Source organism: Diadema antillarum, unplaced genomic scaffold (genome assembly GCF_040938485.1).
Source record: "Diadema antillarum isolate AM-2024a unplaced genomic scaffold, OU_Dant_1.0 seq00000912_RagTag, whole genome shotgun sequence".
In the NCBI taxonomy this organism is placed as follows: domain Eukaryota; kingdom Metazoa; phylum Echinodermata; class Echinoidea; order Diadematoida; family Diadematidae; genus Diadema; species Diadema antillarum.
In genome coordinates, this window is record NW_027271768.1 from 487,108 (window position 1) to 503,559 (window position 16,452).

At 39.9% G+C, this 16,452-nt stretch overlaps 1 protein-coding gene across 1 annotated transcript in view; it reads left to right on the plus strand.

Moving 5' to 3' along the window:
- LOC139741267 (patatin-like phospholipase domain-containing protein 7) overlaps positions 1 to 16,452 on the plus strand; it is a 33,152-nt gene that overhangs the window by 12,354 nt on the left and 4,346 nt on the right. Inside the window, exons 13-28 of the mRNA XM_071651863.1 lie at positions 1,223 to 1,390; positions 1,942 to 2,019; positions 2,900 to 3,105; positions 3,892 to 4,023; positions 4,753 to 4,926; positions 5,582 to 5,727; positions 6,234 to 6,350; positions 7,366 to 7,429; positions 8,113 to 8,227; positions 9,385 to 9,524; positions 9,873 to 10,100; positions 10,527 to 10,747; positions 11,838 to 11,960; positions 13,131 to 13,247; positions 13,765 to 13,913; positions 16,176 to 16,288. Of these exons, the coding sequence (XP_071507964.1) occupies positions 1,223 to 1,390; positions 1,942 to 2,019; positions 2,900 to 3,105; positions 3,892 to 4,023; positions 4,753 to 4,926; positions 5,582 to 5,727; positions 6,234 to 6,350; positions 7,366 to 7,429; positions 8,113 to 8,227; positions 9,385 to 9,524; positions 9,873 to 10,100; positions 10,527 to 10,747; positions 11,838 to 11,960; positions 13,131 to 13,247; positions 13,765 to 13,913; positions 16,176 to 16,288 (2,291 nt within the window). The remainder of the gene's footprint in view (positions 1 to 1,222; positions 1,391 to 1,941; positions 2,020 to 2,899; positions 3,106 to 3,891; positions 4,024 to 4,752; positions 4,927 to 5,581; positions 5,728 to 6,233; positions 6,351 to 7,365; positions 7,430 to 8,112; positions 8,228 to 9,384; positions 9,525 to 9,872; positions 10,101 to 10,526; positions 10,748 to 11,837; positions 11,961 to 13,130; positions 13,248 to 13,764; positions 13,914 to 16,175; positions 16,289 to 16,452) is intronic.

A 16,452-nucleotide genomic window follows, 5' to 3' on the forward strand; every position in this document is an offset into this window, starting at 1 on the left:
GGTTTGGGCTTGACGGAATGAAAAAGTTGAAGCAGCATTTGAATATTTCTAACCTGAAGAAGCATGACATTTCAATCAGTTGTGTTTGCTGTTTTGTTACACTATATTCAAGTAATAGATTTTTACTGATTTCTGGATTGGGAAGTTTGAAGATTAAATTGAAAATCATGAGTAAGCTTTCATTATTTTTAAGAATTGTTGATTTTAACCCCTTTGAGGACAAGTCCTGAGAATACTTGGGCAGGGTTCTGTGCGAAATGCGTGTTGTAGCAAAATCAGTCCATCCTCAACGTGTACAAAGGAATACATTTATACTTCCCAAACAAATGTTATGGAATTCTAAGTTGCCAACAGTTTCACCATTGGGGGATAATTAGTCACAACCTCTTACCCAAATTGGTAGAGGTAATGATGTCACCACATCACAGGTCTCCCATTGAACTGTGTACAAGTATTTGCTATATTTCCTTCTTTTTTCAGATTAAACCAATATGAATAAAGTACCTCCTTTGCCTGAATTCAATATAGACTGATAATAATATAACTGCAATGACCTCTAGGGGGAAAGAAGTTGTAGTTGCAAGATGAGTAAAAACCAAAAACATACCAAGTCATATTATGTGTAGAAAGCAATGCGAGAATTATGAGGTGACTACTTTACATAGAGTGCAACATTGCCTCTTTCAATTTGCGCGCATTCTGTGCAAACATTGAAGCTTAAAAATCCCACAGCTTTCTGAATTCATGTTTGATCTTGAGTAAACTTCTGTCATTATGTCCCTGTAACAATATAAAGAAAATATAACGGGAATTCCACAAAAGGCACTTTTTTAGCATAATGAAAGAGAACTTGACTTACTGCTTTCAAAGAGCAAGGGGGAATATTATTGCTACCCTTAACTTTATGTCAGTATTAAGTTGATGGAATGTGTAATTTTCATGAAAAATGAATTTTCGTGGAATTCCCGTTATGTTTTCTTCATATTGCTGTCCACACATGATGTCATAACCTCTAGTAGTCTCCTCATACCGTGGTTCCAACAACAAAACTTTAAAAATTCATAACTTTTGCATCGATTGTCTGATTTTCCTCAAACTTTCACTGATGTGTTCTACTAATGTTGCTGCTTTCACGCAATCCACATTTCTCTTTGGGTTTTGGTTTCCTTTAATACCCATTGTCATCAGTACTTCTCTTTCTCTCTCTCTCTCTCTCTTGTAGACATCCCTAGACCAGCCGGGGTTGCCTGCTTCCGCCAAGCCAAGCAAGAGAACGATCAGCACGGGAGGGGTCAGCGAGAGGATGTCTTTGGAAGAGAAGCGAGAATTCACGGAGGATGAGATTCTGGAGCTGGCCAAGCAGGATCTAACCACACTGTTTGGATTACCGGTGAGACAGGGCGACCCCTCCAGTCCCACAAACTCACATTTTTGTGGTTTAGTGCTTTTCCTTTTGAATGCAATTCAAAGTGTCGAATTTGGAAGCCTTCCCCAGGCTACCTGACGACACTGATAGGGTTACCGGCGAGCGACGGTAACCTTTGACTTCGATTGTGGATTACTGAAGTGACGACATTAATTTTTATATCATTCCTTACGAAAATGTACTTAGCATGCAGCAAACCTACATTGTACAAAGGAGCCATGTCCAGATAACATCACAATTAAATTAAGATGAGTATTTTGGAAAGCCCATTGAATGCCAGTTGAGATGACTTAAATTGCAGATATCTTACTGCTGTAATCTCCGTTTTGTGATGATTCACAACATTTGATTTTAACCCGTTGAGGACGGACTGATTTTGCTACAACACATATTCCCCATAGACATCTGTCCGAGTATACTTGGGACTCGTCCTCAACGGGTTAATGGGAACATGTTTTATTTCTTTCTTGTGGTTTTACTCATAATCATTCTCTCTGCATGGAATCTGTTTCCAGGACTCTTCGCTGCTTGACAACCGCATCGCTCTTTCCCACATTCCCTCTGGCAGCACAGTTGTGAGGGAAGGAGATCAGGTATGTTGAATATGTTGATCTCGCAATCTTGTCTCCTGTGGACTCGCGATATGGAAGAAGTCACCGGAATATATCCAACTTGATAAAGTGAAAAAACAAAAGACTGTTGATTTCCCAGCCATTTTGGCTGCATTTGTCATCAATTACTTTATCTCAAGTGACCTGCCCCTCTCTGATATGTTCTTGTGGTAGCATAATTATGTTTCCCAGCTTAATTTTGGCCTATGTTTGCCAGGTGAACCTTTCGGACTAAACTTGCTGGTACTTTACTTACTCATTTTAAACCTTGCTTAAATCAGTTGACAAACTCTTTATGCATATTATGTAATTGGTGTTGATAATCACATACTTTATGGCACCAAAGAATAAGGAATTGAAATTGGAGTTTACTAAGTTTTACATGCCGCACCCAAATCAAAAGGCAGTTTGACATTATATAATGTAAAATGTGCTCTGCTGATTTCATTGTCACATGGGAAATGATGATATTAATTTAATATATATTTTGCATTATATTGATTTGTTGTGATTGTTGCATATGAAAGAAGTTAAGATACTGGAAATAAAATTTCTTTTGAATTTGATTAAAACGATATTGAAGAAAAGGAATTATAAAATAGTAATAACTAATATTGAAAGTTATTGTAAAAGCAATGGAAATGGGGAAAATATGGAGAATATGACGATAATGCATGTAATGATAATCATCATCTTCATAATTAGGATAACAGTATTAACTACTATGATGATTATTAGGATTATGACTGTAAAGATGGTGACATTGATAAAGTGGTAATATTAATGAAAGTGGTGTGAATGATGATATGATTTTGCAATGTCTGAACACAAATCACTTTTTTTGATCTCCATGTTGTCCCAGGAAACCAACCTGATGTTTGTGGTGACCGGCACGTTCTCCATGATCCAAACAGAGGAAGGCTCTGACCAGGAGAGGACGGTCTTCGTCGTCCACCCAGGCGAGATGATTGGCGAGCTGGCCGTGCTGACCGGTGAGCCGGCCCTCTTCACGGTCAAGGCCAGGCAGGACGCGTGTGTCGTGGCCATCAGCAAGACAATGTTCTACAGGTAGGAATTGTGCTTGCTGGAATTATCAGGGAAACTTTTGAGGGTGCACACCACCACATTTGGTGGGAAAAGAAAGTGAAGTTTCCTTGCTGTTGTAGATGGTTTGTTTGGCAGTTACTACTTTCTGTAAGTAGCGACTTGTACAGCAAAATTTAACTTTCATGTTTAAAATGGCAGGAAGCACTTCATGTTTGTCTTTACCACTTGAAATTGCCTCCTTCCAGAACGACAACAAAAACTAAAAAACCACTGTAAGAAAATGGGTTTGATTTTACATTATTGAGCCACATAGGCATTCTCTGTGGAAATTATTTTGCCAGTTAAGAATATAAAAAATGTATTCATTGCAACATCTGCAGTGATGATTCGATGTCAAATGAGAATCGAAATTGACTGCCTCAAAATATTTTATTACTTTGCCTTTGAGGCTTTCATTATTTGTTTTGTATGCCACTTTTTCTTTATTTGGTCAGAGAAGTTTTCAAGAATTCAAACGCAAGACTGTTGTTTCACATTATGAATGAAAGTGACATGTATGTAAAAAAAATGAATGATCTATATGTCGAGATTTAGGGATGTACCATTGTACATGTTGATGAGATGATGAGCATACCTGATGATTATGAACTTAAAGTGACACTTTGATATCTCAGCTTACAGAATGGTAAAGCCATGTGTGTTATACTTTGAAAAAAATCAGTTGCAAAGTCCACACTAAATTCCAAAAAAAAAAAACGGGCGGACATCATACCACAATTTATCTCAAATTCCTTGAATTTCCATCAGCATGATGAGGGAGTGCCCCCATGTTGTGCTGCATGTTGGACACCAGGTCGTGAAGAAGCTGTCGGCCTTTGTCCGCCAGACAGACTTTGCCCTTGACTGGATGCAGCTAGAGGCTGGGAAAGCAGTCTACAGGTGAGTGAAATCAACCAACAAAATTTGAGAGAAATATCCCTTTTTTTCTTTCATTCATAACTATTCCACAGTCCAGAATCAACAAACAAAATAATTATTGTGACATGTATCAGTTTGTTCACCACTGGATATGAAATGATTTTTTTTTCAACAAATCGCACATCAAGGCTTAGATTGCAGTTTGCTTCCATGGGGGGAGGTGTGGGGGGGGGGAGGGGAAGGGGATAGGCTGATTGTCTAGCTTCCATCAACAAAGATGCAATTATTGTGTGCTTGATTCTAGGAGTTTATCCGTATTGCTTTGGAATCAGAACATGGAGATATATGTCTTTGTACTTTTCTCCCCCAAAGTTGTTTGTATATTATACCACACTGCACAGTGGAGGATAGCCATAGCATTTTGTAGCTGAATTAAGCCAAGTTGAATCCAAACTAGAAGAAAGAATGAAACTTTCCCCAATAATGTCTTGTCTGCCTTCAAAAACCCTTAACCTTTTCTGTGCCAGGGACTTTGGGCAGTTCATAGAAGACTGGGGTTTTCTATGCCATTTGGCACTAAAAGTATGCAAAGGGTTAATTACTCATTTGCTGACATAGCTCCCATCATACAGCACAATGCTGATCAAAACACACAGAGGATTAAACGGGAGTAAAGCTCTGTTGAGGAAATATGTAAGAAAGCTCTCCAAACATGACTCTTGACTATGTTAAGTATTTTACATTACCCAGACAAGGGGACCCCTCACAGTGCACCTACATTGTCCTCAACGGCCGCCTGAGGTCTGTGGTGCAGCTCCCAACCGGTAAGAAGGAACTCCTTGGTGAGTTTGGACGAGGAGAGATCGTCGGCATCATTGAGGTCCTCACCCTCAAGGAACGAGTCTCAACAGTGCATGCCATCAGGTATTACTGCCTTTAGCTTCAGATTTCTGGTTTTGTTTTTGTTTTTTTTTCTACCATAGAAGGATGCATCCTTACCGTGAAATCTTTTGACATTGAATTTACTATGCTTATTGTGTACAAATTTTTTTTTCAAATAAAGTGTGAATATTGTTATATTTTAGTATTCACCGATTCCTTATGAGAACGTGGTATACCAGGTTCTTGTGGGAGCAAGGTATACCAGGTTCTTGTGGGAGCAACTGATATACAGGAACCTGGTACACCAGGTTCCCAAGATGAAGACGAGTGCCTGCTTTCATGGCCTACATTCATGTTTCTTTGTGTTAAAATGCCCAGAAAAATTGGTTTGATAAAAAATAAGAGTTTGTGCTATCACCATTTGTTATCTTTCTGTTGAAAAAATGCATATTTCACAGTGTTATTTACCTTTTTTCTGATTTAGTTTGTGCTTGTTCTGCTATAAAACTTGTATGAACATGTACATAGCGATCAAAGCTGAGCTCAGTAGATTTCTTTGTTCGCTGACCCCAGTCACCCTATTCAGGTGCCTGGTTTTGAGTAGAACAAGAGTCTGTGAGCTCATCAGCTGGCAGAGTTTGGCAGCTCTGAGTGATTTATAAAAATAGTTCCCTCCACATTCTCTCTCACCAAACAGAGACACAGAGCTGGCCAAATTGCCCACCGGCATGCTGAACCTCATCAAGCGCAAGTTTCCCCACACGGTGACCCGCCTCATCCAGATCATGGGTCAAAGGTTACTCGGCCAGGTGGAGGAGAAGATGGGGGCGAACAAGTTGGCGGGTAAACAACCCACTTCTTTCTTGAGCAAAATAGAGATATCTTCAATCTTGCCCGTTTTAATGGAGATTTGCCCTACAACAACATTACGGGAGGGGAGTTTTTGTGATGTTTCATATTCAACAAATCAATCTGGGTTTTCTTAACCCGTTCAGGACGGGCTGATTTTGCTACAACACGCATTTCCCATAGACACCTGCCCGAGTATACTCGGGACTCATCCTCAACGGGTTAATAAGGATTACCTGCTAGAAGACTGAATGTGAATATTTTTGTTCGTTTCTACCCACATTCATTTCCAGCATCAAGTATTTTTCAGCCTGGTATCATTCAGACTTGTTCAGTCCTGTATTATAAAGATCTCACAGCTTTCCAGTGCTGTAGTAGCAAGTTGCTTACCCCAGAGTCTTTCTAAGCCAATTATCAAAAGCTAGTGATTTCAAATGGAAACACTATTCCCTCCCTTCACTGATGTAGTTCTTACATTTCTATGATTTCACCCTTTGCAGCGGAGGAGAGACGAAACACCGTTGAGAACCTCTCCACGGTGGCTCTTATTCCTGTCTCTGACGACGTCCCCCTGGCCAGATTCGCCCTCGAACTCACCCACTCCCTCAGTGCTATTGGTGAGCATCTAATCCCTCAGTTTTCCCTTAACTCTATCAGTGCCAGGGACTTTGGACAGTGTGTTCAACACTATGGGGGTTTCTGTGCCAGATGCCATTCAAAGTACACAAAGGGTTAACCCATTGAGGACGGGCTGATTTTGCTACAACATGCATTTCCCACAACATGCATTTCCCACACACCCCTGCCCGAATATACTCGGGACTCGTCCTCAACGGGTTAATCTGTTCATTTCCTCACGTAGTTCCAATCATGCAGCACAGTGCTGACCAACCACGCAGCTTTTATTCTGTCAATATCAATCCCTTTCCATATAACCAATTCAACCTCTTATTTTGACATGGTAAATTTTATTGCAGCATCACTGACATCTTATCTGATATGGTCTGAAAGATATCTCATTCTTGGCACTTGCCATATGTATAGTGTCTCATCATTATACCCATGAAGGTGCAAGTATACTCTCCTCCAATTTATTGTTTATATACCTCTGAATGTTCTTGCAGTTATCTTTTTTGTTTTAGTTTAGTTTTTGTTTGTTATTACTCACTCACATGTGTGAATGGCACACTTTTGAGTCCTGTATTTTGTGATAGAAATGCCACCTGAGTATTGTGACTATATATACTACATGTCAGCGTGTTCCCACTCAAAATAACGGCAGACATTCAATTCTTCTAGTGAAAATCTGCTCCATGTTGCTGTTTTTTGAGTGAAACAAAAGGATATTATCAAATAAACATAACAGCAAAAGTTCTATTAAAGCTTGTCAGAAAGAAAAAAAAAAGGAAATGAGAAAGTAATGACAGTCTAAAGTTTCATATGTTTTTCCAGAAATAATAATATCAGTTACAGGCAGATACACATATAAGATTAGGTGATGATAACGAAGCCCAGCCAAATGAAGAGAAGACAAACTATAATAGGTGCTGTTGTAGCTGTTTTGTGTGTTAACATTTAGGGTGTTGCTGCATATTACTATCATGGGATTCTATCAAATGTCCTCTCTTTCAGGCTCTGTTCTGAGGCTTACCAGGGAACACATTCTGCAGACATTAGGCGGTTCAGCTCTAGACAGGTACCCCACAGCATTTTGGCCATCATATTAGGATTATAAGATCACTGATGAATGAAAGAATTATTATGCATGGCTAAATCAGTTGGAAAGTAGAGGAGCATACTACAAATTCAGTCAGTAGATTTGATTGATTACTGAACAAGCTGATGAAACAGTTAAGGTGTATGACAAAGTTAAACAGCCTCGGGCTTGCATAAAAATTTATACAAGGTGTACATGTAGACAATTTCCAGCTAAATGTGGCAACGCTCTGAAAATTGTGTTAGATTTTTCTACATGGTATTAGCAGAGCTGCCAAGTATCCCAGATTTTCCAGGGGGCTCCACGATTGCTGAAATATTTCTTCATGTTCTGACAAGAGAAAATAAAAGCATCCCTGATTGGAAGTCACATTTGGCAAGTGAAATGTATGTAAAGCCCCGGCATCTCCCTGATTGCTTTTCGGAACCTCGCTGATTTTGATGTGAAAATGTGGGGAGCCCTTGTATTACATGTCCGTTAACCCATTTAGGACGGTTTGATTTTGCTACAACATGCATTTCCAATAGACGCTTGCCCAAGTATACTCGGGACTCGTCCTCAATGGGTTAAAACAGGTGCAGGTACTGTTGCTCCCTGCTTGTTAGTATTAAGTCTGCAGACTTCGCCATAAATCTGCATTTTCCGGGTACATTTCTGCCCAGTGTCCATGAGTATCGACTGACCAGCTGGCTTGGTCAACAGGAGGATCTTCACCGCATTGTCATCTACCAAGCGGACAAGAGGATGACTGCTTGGACGCAGAGATGTATCCGCCAGGTATGACCCTCGGTCAACACAGTGAAAGGAAGCACACATCATGATCTTTTTCACTACACTTTTAACCATGCTCAGACGTATTGGCCTAAATTCACAAAGGTGGTACAATAGTAACGAAATAGGCCATGCAACACTTAGCGCCCCTTACAAAACTACGGTCTTTGTCCATGGTTTAAACCTTTGACAAAGATTGTACCACCTTCGTGAATTCAGGCCATTGAAGTGAAGATGGCATTTCTATAAGTGTTCTTTGAACGTTAAGCATACAGGAAAAGACAAATAAAAAAATTATTGTTTTCATACTCCTTTACCCAAAATATGCAGAGAAAGGTAAGCATGAGAATATTATCATATTTTCAACACCCATAATATGCACTAATAAAAGATGTAAATGAGAGGATTATTAGCATATTTGTACTCGCTCAATAAATACCGAGAGTTGATGAAATTGATTGTGAGTATATTTGATATGCTCCATACAATATGTGTTTGAGCATCTAATATTCCGAATCAAGACTTGAAGAAAAGGCAACGTTGTGAGTGGTTGAATTTGCACTCAAGAATTTGCAGTAACAGAATGATAATGCCCAGGTAAGTATTTCATTTCCACTGAAATAGTTTGCAACTTCTTGATGTCAGGAGCAGTCAGTTGACTCGTGAAAATTTGCAGAAGTAAAAGCATAGTGAAATTACATGTCATTTACTGTAATCTGTACATACACGTGAGAGATGAGGCAGAACTGAGATAACTTCAAGGGATGGTATAGTTTTAGTTGAGACCGAACTTCAGGTTTCTGACATTTTTGGTGAGATAATGAGAAACCTCTTATGAAATATGAAAAAGCATGTAATTCCGAGAGGGATTCAATATTTGTTTGATGGAAATTGGGTTTGAAATGGCATAGATATCCAAAATAGAGCAATCCTAATTAAAGGTGGGACCCACCTTTTATTAGGATCGCTTTGTTTTACTTTGTTTCTTAATGTCTCAACCATCTCAAAACCGATTTTCATTTAATTAACTTTGAATTCCTCTTAAGAGTGGTATAGTTTGTACTATTTCATAAGTGGTTTCTTGTATCTCGCAAAAAGTTAAAAGCCCAATCCTCATCTCCACCAATACTGTACCATCCCTTAATGTTTTCCACCTGGTCTAGGCTGACAGCATCTTGATTGTGGCCCTGGCTGACAGAGATCCTAACAACGTCAGTGAGCTAGAGAAACAGCTGGAAGCCCTGGCAGTCCGAGCACAGAAAGAGCTCATCCTTCTCCACCGGGAGAAGGATGGAGTCTACAAGTGAGTTGTCATGGATACCAACCAGTGCTTTATCCTCCAGTGATTACTTATGCATCTTGTCACGCGTGAATTTCACATGTGGCCAGCTTTCATATCGTTAGCAGTGAGGCTGGCTCATTTATCAATCCTGCAGGAAAATGATGATGATGATGATGATGATGATGATGATGATGATGATGATGTTAATGGTGGTGATGATGATAATGGTTATAGAAATAACAGAATCGCAAATATATTGGCAAAAACTGTACAAAATGTCACATTGTCTTAAAGATTTAACCTTCATCTAGTTTTGTAAATCTTTTTAAGTAATTCCCCCTGTTCTTATTCCTGTCATTATCTGACCAGACCGCCCTCGGGTACCGCCCAGTGGCTCAACGCCCGTGGGTGGTGTGTCTCGCACCATCACATCCGCTGCCCGAAGAGGATGTTCAGCAAACGCTCTCCGGCTCGGGTCCGGGAGACCTACGACCGCCTGTTCCAGACCAAGGCAGACATTCGATCCGACTTCTCCCGGCTGGCCCGCTTCCTGACGGGGACCTCCATCGGTCTGGTGCTGGGCGGAGGGGGAGCCAGGTACCACAGAGTTTGGGAAGCAATCTAGAATCCTCTTTGCACCTGCAAACCATATAGTAGTGCTGTTTACAAAATATCAACTCACATATGTGGAGGGATATATCCATTCATACTTTCAGTTTCTATGATTGATTGTGAATGACTTGTTTTATTGTTTTTTGTGAATAACTTGTTTTATTGTTTTTTGTGAATGACTTGTTTGTTTGTTCATTTTTCTTTTCAAATTGATGCCTCGTTCATAATGTTTGTATAACCATAAAACAAATAAGTAGACCAAGGTTATGAAGTCAAAGGTCATGGAAAATTTTGTAAACAGTTGATGTAGCATGTGATGAATTCAATGAATCTTTTTGCCATGACAAACTATGATAACTTATAAATCTCTTCAGATACCTGAACATTTCCAACTTGTGTCCACATATTTAGGGGTGTATCTCAACTGGGCATCATCAAAGCAATGGAGGAGTTTGGCATCCCAATCGACATTGTGGGCGGAGTCAGCATCGGGGCGCTGAACTGTGCCCTGTACGCGGAGGACGTGGACAGCAACATCATGGAGAAGCGACTGACGGGCTTCTGCCTAGACTTTGGATCGCTGTGGAAGAAGGTCATCGACCTCACGTACCCATCCACCGCCATGTTCACAGGTTTGGAATAGAATGCTCTTTTTTCTCATCGTAGAGATTTGTAACTTTGTTATAAAATTGTTTAAGTTGCAATTGTTCAGGCAACAGTTGGGTAACAACCAATCACCAGTCATTATCATTTTTACTTGTTGGTATAGGTCTCTGCAATCATTATTTAAAGTACCATGAACTTTTTGTAAGTTGTGTCGTGAGTGAGGACCATGGTATGTGCATTACACAGCAGCTCATCTACATGTTTCTTTAACTTAGTTGAGCTATATTGGAGTAGCAGTTGACTGTTATTTTTTTACCTCAAACAGCTAGGGCATTTCTGGTCTTCCATTTTTACAGTTTGTATTAAGTATTTTTTTAATTTGTCTGTATGTTTTAAGTTGGCAACGGGTAGTACATTTATGAATTCAATAGCATGAAGATACATTTGCATCCCATGCATCCATTATGCCCCCCCCCCCCCAAACAAAAAAAAACCAAAAAAAAGGAGTGGATCTTGCACTGGTGAATGAGTGTGTAACATTTGTAAATTTTCATACAAATCAGAAATCAGAAAATGTTTTGTGTAGCACTTTACTTATCACATAAAGCATCGTTACGTACTTGAACTCCTCAACATGAATGAAGAAACAAAAAATCCATCATTATTCTCAGGAGGATTTAGTTTGTCAGTGTATTGCATGAGCTTATTTATTAATATATCACAGCGATACAATCAATTACCAACTTAGTCTAATGTCATTTATGAGGCATGGTTGTGACTCAGTAGATAAAACCATGGTTTACAGCATGAGCAATTGTGCTCCAGACAAAGCGCTTCATACTTAATTGCACAGTCCTTTGGAGGGGACTTAAAAGCAGTTGGTCCGGTGGTAGCTTGATCATAAACATTTAAGTGTCTCCCTAGTCGTGGTCACATAACATGAATTCAAACGTCCAAACACACACCAAAGTTTCTATTAGAATCTGTGATAACTTGCGTTCCGTCATATTTACATGCAGATATCTTTAAAATGCTCAACTTTGGGTATATAGCACCTGCTCTTGTGTTCGTCATGATATAAATTGCTCAATTTTTTTGTGTACTAACGTCATATAGGGCACAACTTCAACAAGTCTATCAGGGGCCTGTTTGGTGATAAGCAGATTGAGGATCTGTGGATTCCATACTTCACCATCACCACTGACATCACCACGTACGCTCTCAGACTGCACACAAGCGGTAAGACTTCCGACATCTCATTTCTTCTACTCCCCCCCCCCCCCCCCCCCCACCGAACGAAATGATCCCGCCTCCATGTTATTATTATTGCAGATCAGTGATTCCCAAAGCTGAGGGAGTCAAAGAGAGAAAAAAACAAGCATAGCTCTGCAACTTAAGCCGTTGAAGACTAGTCCTGAGTATACTTGGGTATATGTCTATGGGAAATATTTGCTGCAGCAAAGTCAGCTCGTCTTTAACCTGTTGAGGACGAGTCCCGAGTATACTGGGGCAAGCGTCTTTGGGAAATGTGTGTTGTAGCAAAATCAAGCCCTCCTCAACTGGTTAACAGGTTAAGAAGTCAAATCTGGGGATGATTTTTATTGTAGAAATTATCATCTAATCATCATTCAAGTAGCCACTATGAATTCTACTACATGTCTTATGTTGCAGAAAAATTAGTTATGATATATAATGTAACTGCTTACTTTTTTTTAATGTGTGCATATTCCACAAAATGAATTTACCAAATCGTCGCTGGGGTGACAAGACCTGATATCTACAAAATGTCAAATGTTCAGGAGATCCAAAAACATCGTGGCCAAAGCACTATAGTGAATGGGAAAGCCTTTCCTTTGACATGTCATGGTGGCTTCATTTTTGGAGTAAGACAGTTGGGATTTGGCCAAGACATCACTTAACCCATTATTTGACCGTTAATCCAAAAAAGTCATTTTCACCAAAATTTCAGATACAAGGTCTTGTCACCCCAGCGACGAAATATTTGACAATTTGAGAGAGAACCAGGTGCTTTCATCTTGTAAAATATGTTGCCAGTTGAAGAATAATTTGTAGATTTGGAATTCAAAGGCATATTAAATTTTTTCAACTCAAATCAAATCATGAATGAACAAAGGGCTGAAATGAATGATTATTTGATTTACTGTATCAAACACATACAATGAATAGTAATAATTGGAATAGAAAGTGTCAAAGCACAGGTGTGGATTCTCTAGGTCTTGCTTGGTTACACAAGATCTTAGTGTGCATGCGCCCCCCCCCCCCCTCTCCCCCCCCCCCCCATATGTAAGAGATCCAAGTGGACAAAACTTTTGCCATTACCATCGAGCTCGATGAATATCTAAGCCTTTCTGTTTCTCACCTGACTGAGTGGTATCATTACTGTCTCAGGTTCTCTGTGGAGGTACGTGAGGGCCAGCATGTCCCTATCAGGGTACCTTCCACCCCTCTGTGATCCCAAGGATGGCCATCTTCTCTTGGATGGGGGTTACGTCAACAATCTTCCAGGTGACGTTTCTTTGGTTTCTCCTTCTGGCTGAAAAAAGTTTGTGTATCGTAACTTTGTTTATACATTGAGGTGATATGCATTTAAAATTAGCAAGTTTTGCTGTAGTTGTAGGGAGCAAAGTATAGATTAACTAGTAAGCTTGTTTTAGTCCTGAGTACTGTAAAGCAAGAAATTTTAGCAGCATGAAAATTTCTCAAATGGCCTCTGGCCGTAGGGAAGGACTTTAGCCTGTATTTTAATTTCATGAATATTGGCTCTTGCAAAATTTGCGAAATTGAAATACATGCAAAAATTTCTAATTTTAGAGTACAGCTGTATGTGATCTCCTCTGCCAAAGGAGGAAAGATTGATCACCAATAAGCCCCTTCTTCTTTGTGCTATTAACTTTTGTTTATAATACTGTATGATAAAACAAAACAGATTTCTTGGTCTGGGCATGTTGTGCGGGAAAAGAGTAATGAACATCAAGCACATTTGACTTCATGCCGTTTTATCCATGCCAACAAAATCGTGCAGCCGACATCATGCGCGCCATGGGAGTGCCCACCATCATCGCTGTCGACGTTGGAAGCGAGGACACCTCCAGCATCACCAACTACGGGGACGAGCTGTCCGGATGGTGGTTGCTATGGAAACGGTGGAACCCGTGGACGGAATCTGTCAGGGTAAGACCATGCTGTCTCTTTTTTCTCCCCAGTCAGTAGTGCTGTCTGGCAGTATTGTTTAATTCTTTCTTGGCAGTGCAACTTCAAATCAGACCAAAAAAAAAGAAAAAAAACATTACAGACTTTAGTGTGTACTGGCTTCATGAGCAGACTTTTTTATTGTGGTTTGGAATGAATCTTTTCATTAACCAAATCTTTTCATTAACCACTTGACAAACAAGTTTCTTTCTTTTTCTCTTCTCTTTTTGAGAGTGAGCATAAGGATTGTTTTTCCTTTTTATTCTAAAATATTTAATGCAGAAATATGCAACATACAATTTCAGGACAATGTAGAATATGCTTAGTGTTATGTTGGAAATCAATTGATGTGTCAGAGTAAGTGTTTTTGGTTTGTTTGTTTGTTGTTTCATTTATCCAGTTTGCAGGTACCCTAATTCTGCCCTTTTTGACCTGTGTGTATCCCTTGTAATAACCCATTGGAACCCCAATTTCTCATAGCCAACAGGTTATGATAGAATGTTGGACTTTGTGCATTTTCTTTGTAGCCTTACACCTTCTCCCTCAAGTGACCTGTTCCATTATTTTAAAGTGTTATATTTAATCTTTATCTTTTATCAAATGAGATATCGTTGGCTTAGAACTAGAAGGGCATTATCGCAATTTTTGGAGGGTATTGAATTATTGGTATCATGTTGTAAAGCTTGATCTTCTCTACATTATGGTGTCAATTTTGAATTATTTTCATTTTCAGTAAAATGTTAAGAATCAAAACCACAAGGGTGCTGTTCTACCCAAAATTTAGAACAATGCTTATAAATCTCCCCTTTTTTGTCTCGCCCACCGGAGGTGAAGGCGAGACTAAGGGATCCAAATGGTGTCCGTCCGTCATCCGTCCATCGTCCGTCCGTCGTCCGTCCGTCGTCCGTCGTCCGTCACAAATGTTAAAGTTTACCCGCAAGACTCTCTTATGATGCATAACTTGGCAACTGTTACAGCAATGGCAGCCACACTTGGATGATAGAAGCTCTAGGGGTATCTTCATGTTATGGTGTTGTCAGAGGTCATGTGATGATGTCAAAGGTCATTTTGAGGTCATATATTAAAGAGTATGTGCAAGACTCTCTTTTCTATGTTAAAGTTTACCTGCAAGACTCTCTTTTGACAAATAACTTCACATAAGTTGCTTGGATTACCACCTAACTTGGGTCATAGATGCACTAGGGGTACCTTCATGTTATGGTGCCGTAAGAGGTCACATGATAAGGTCAAAGGTCATTTGAGGTCATACGTTAAAGTTGCAAGACTCTCTTATCACACGTAACTCAGCACATGTTGCTACAATGGCAATCAAACTTGGGTGATGTTGAGAGATGATGTCTCTTGGGAAGTTGAAGGTAACCACAAGGTCAAAGGTTACAGACAGGGGTCAACGAACTTTTAGGGCCCAACGTTAAGTTTTTAGGGCGCATTTCGTTTATGGCTCATAACTTTTGATCCCTTTGTCCGTTTGTGACCAAACTTGGGTGAAAGATGTCCCTTGGGGAGTTAGAGGTCATCACAAGGTCAAAGGTCACAGAAAGGGGTCAACAAATTTTTAGGGCCCAATGTTAAGTTTTTATGGCGCGTTTCGATTATGGCTCATTACTTTTGATCCCTTTGTCCGTTTGTGACCAAACTTGGATGGTAAATGTCCCTTAGGGTGTTGAAGGTCACCACAAGGTCAAAGGTCATAAGCAGGTCAATCAACTTCTGGGAGTTATAAAAAATATTAATTCCTTGTACGCGAATGGGCGAGACACAATTTGGCGATTGCCTTGTTATTGAATAAGCTTTATATTTCATGAAAATTAATTGTTCATTTTTACTTTAATATGCTCAAAGCGTAGAACACAATGGCACTCTTCTGGTTCTCAGCTGTCGATATACTGTATACACCTTATATTTCGTGAGTCTATATTTTCGCAAATCGGGAATTCCCGACGATTTCGCGAGTGGTAAAATTCATGATCATGGAGTCATGTACTATTAGAGAAATGTACACGCGTACGTCACGTCCACATCGGGATCAGAGTCAATATTTTCGCGTGTCTTTAATTTCGCGAATAGCACCTGACTCGCAAAATTTGCGAAATATTCGGCAAATACAGTAGTTATGACGAAGAATAAGAGACTGTATTTTCTTTAACTAATACAAGCAGACATTGTGAGGCATAGAACTCTAATGTCAGTCTGCATTTCTGTCTAACTGTTTGTATGTGACAGGTTCCCACACTGGATGAGATCCAGTCCCGTCTAGCCTACGTGTCGTCCATGAAAACCCTGGAGGAAGTCAAGACAAGTGACTACTGCGAGTACATCAGGCCTCCCATTAACAGGTGAGTGAAACATTCCCTTCCCTGGACAGGGGGCTTTCTTCTTCTTGTGTATGAGGCAGCAGAAGTGAAGTATAATGCCCTTCAGGTGTTCTAGCCAAGTTACAGTCTCAGGGGTAGGGTGTGTGAGGTCCATGTTGTCGGGTGGTCGGAGATCTGGGCACTCA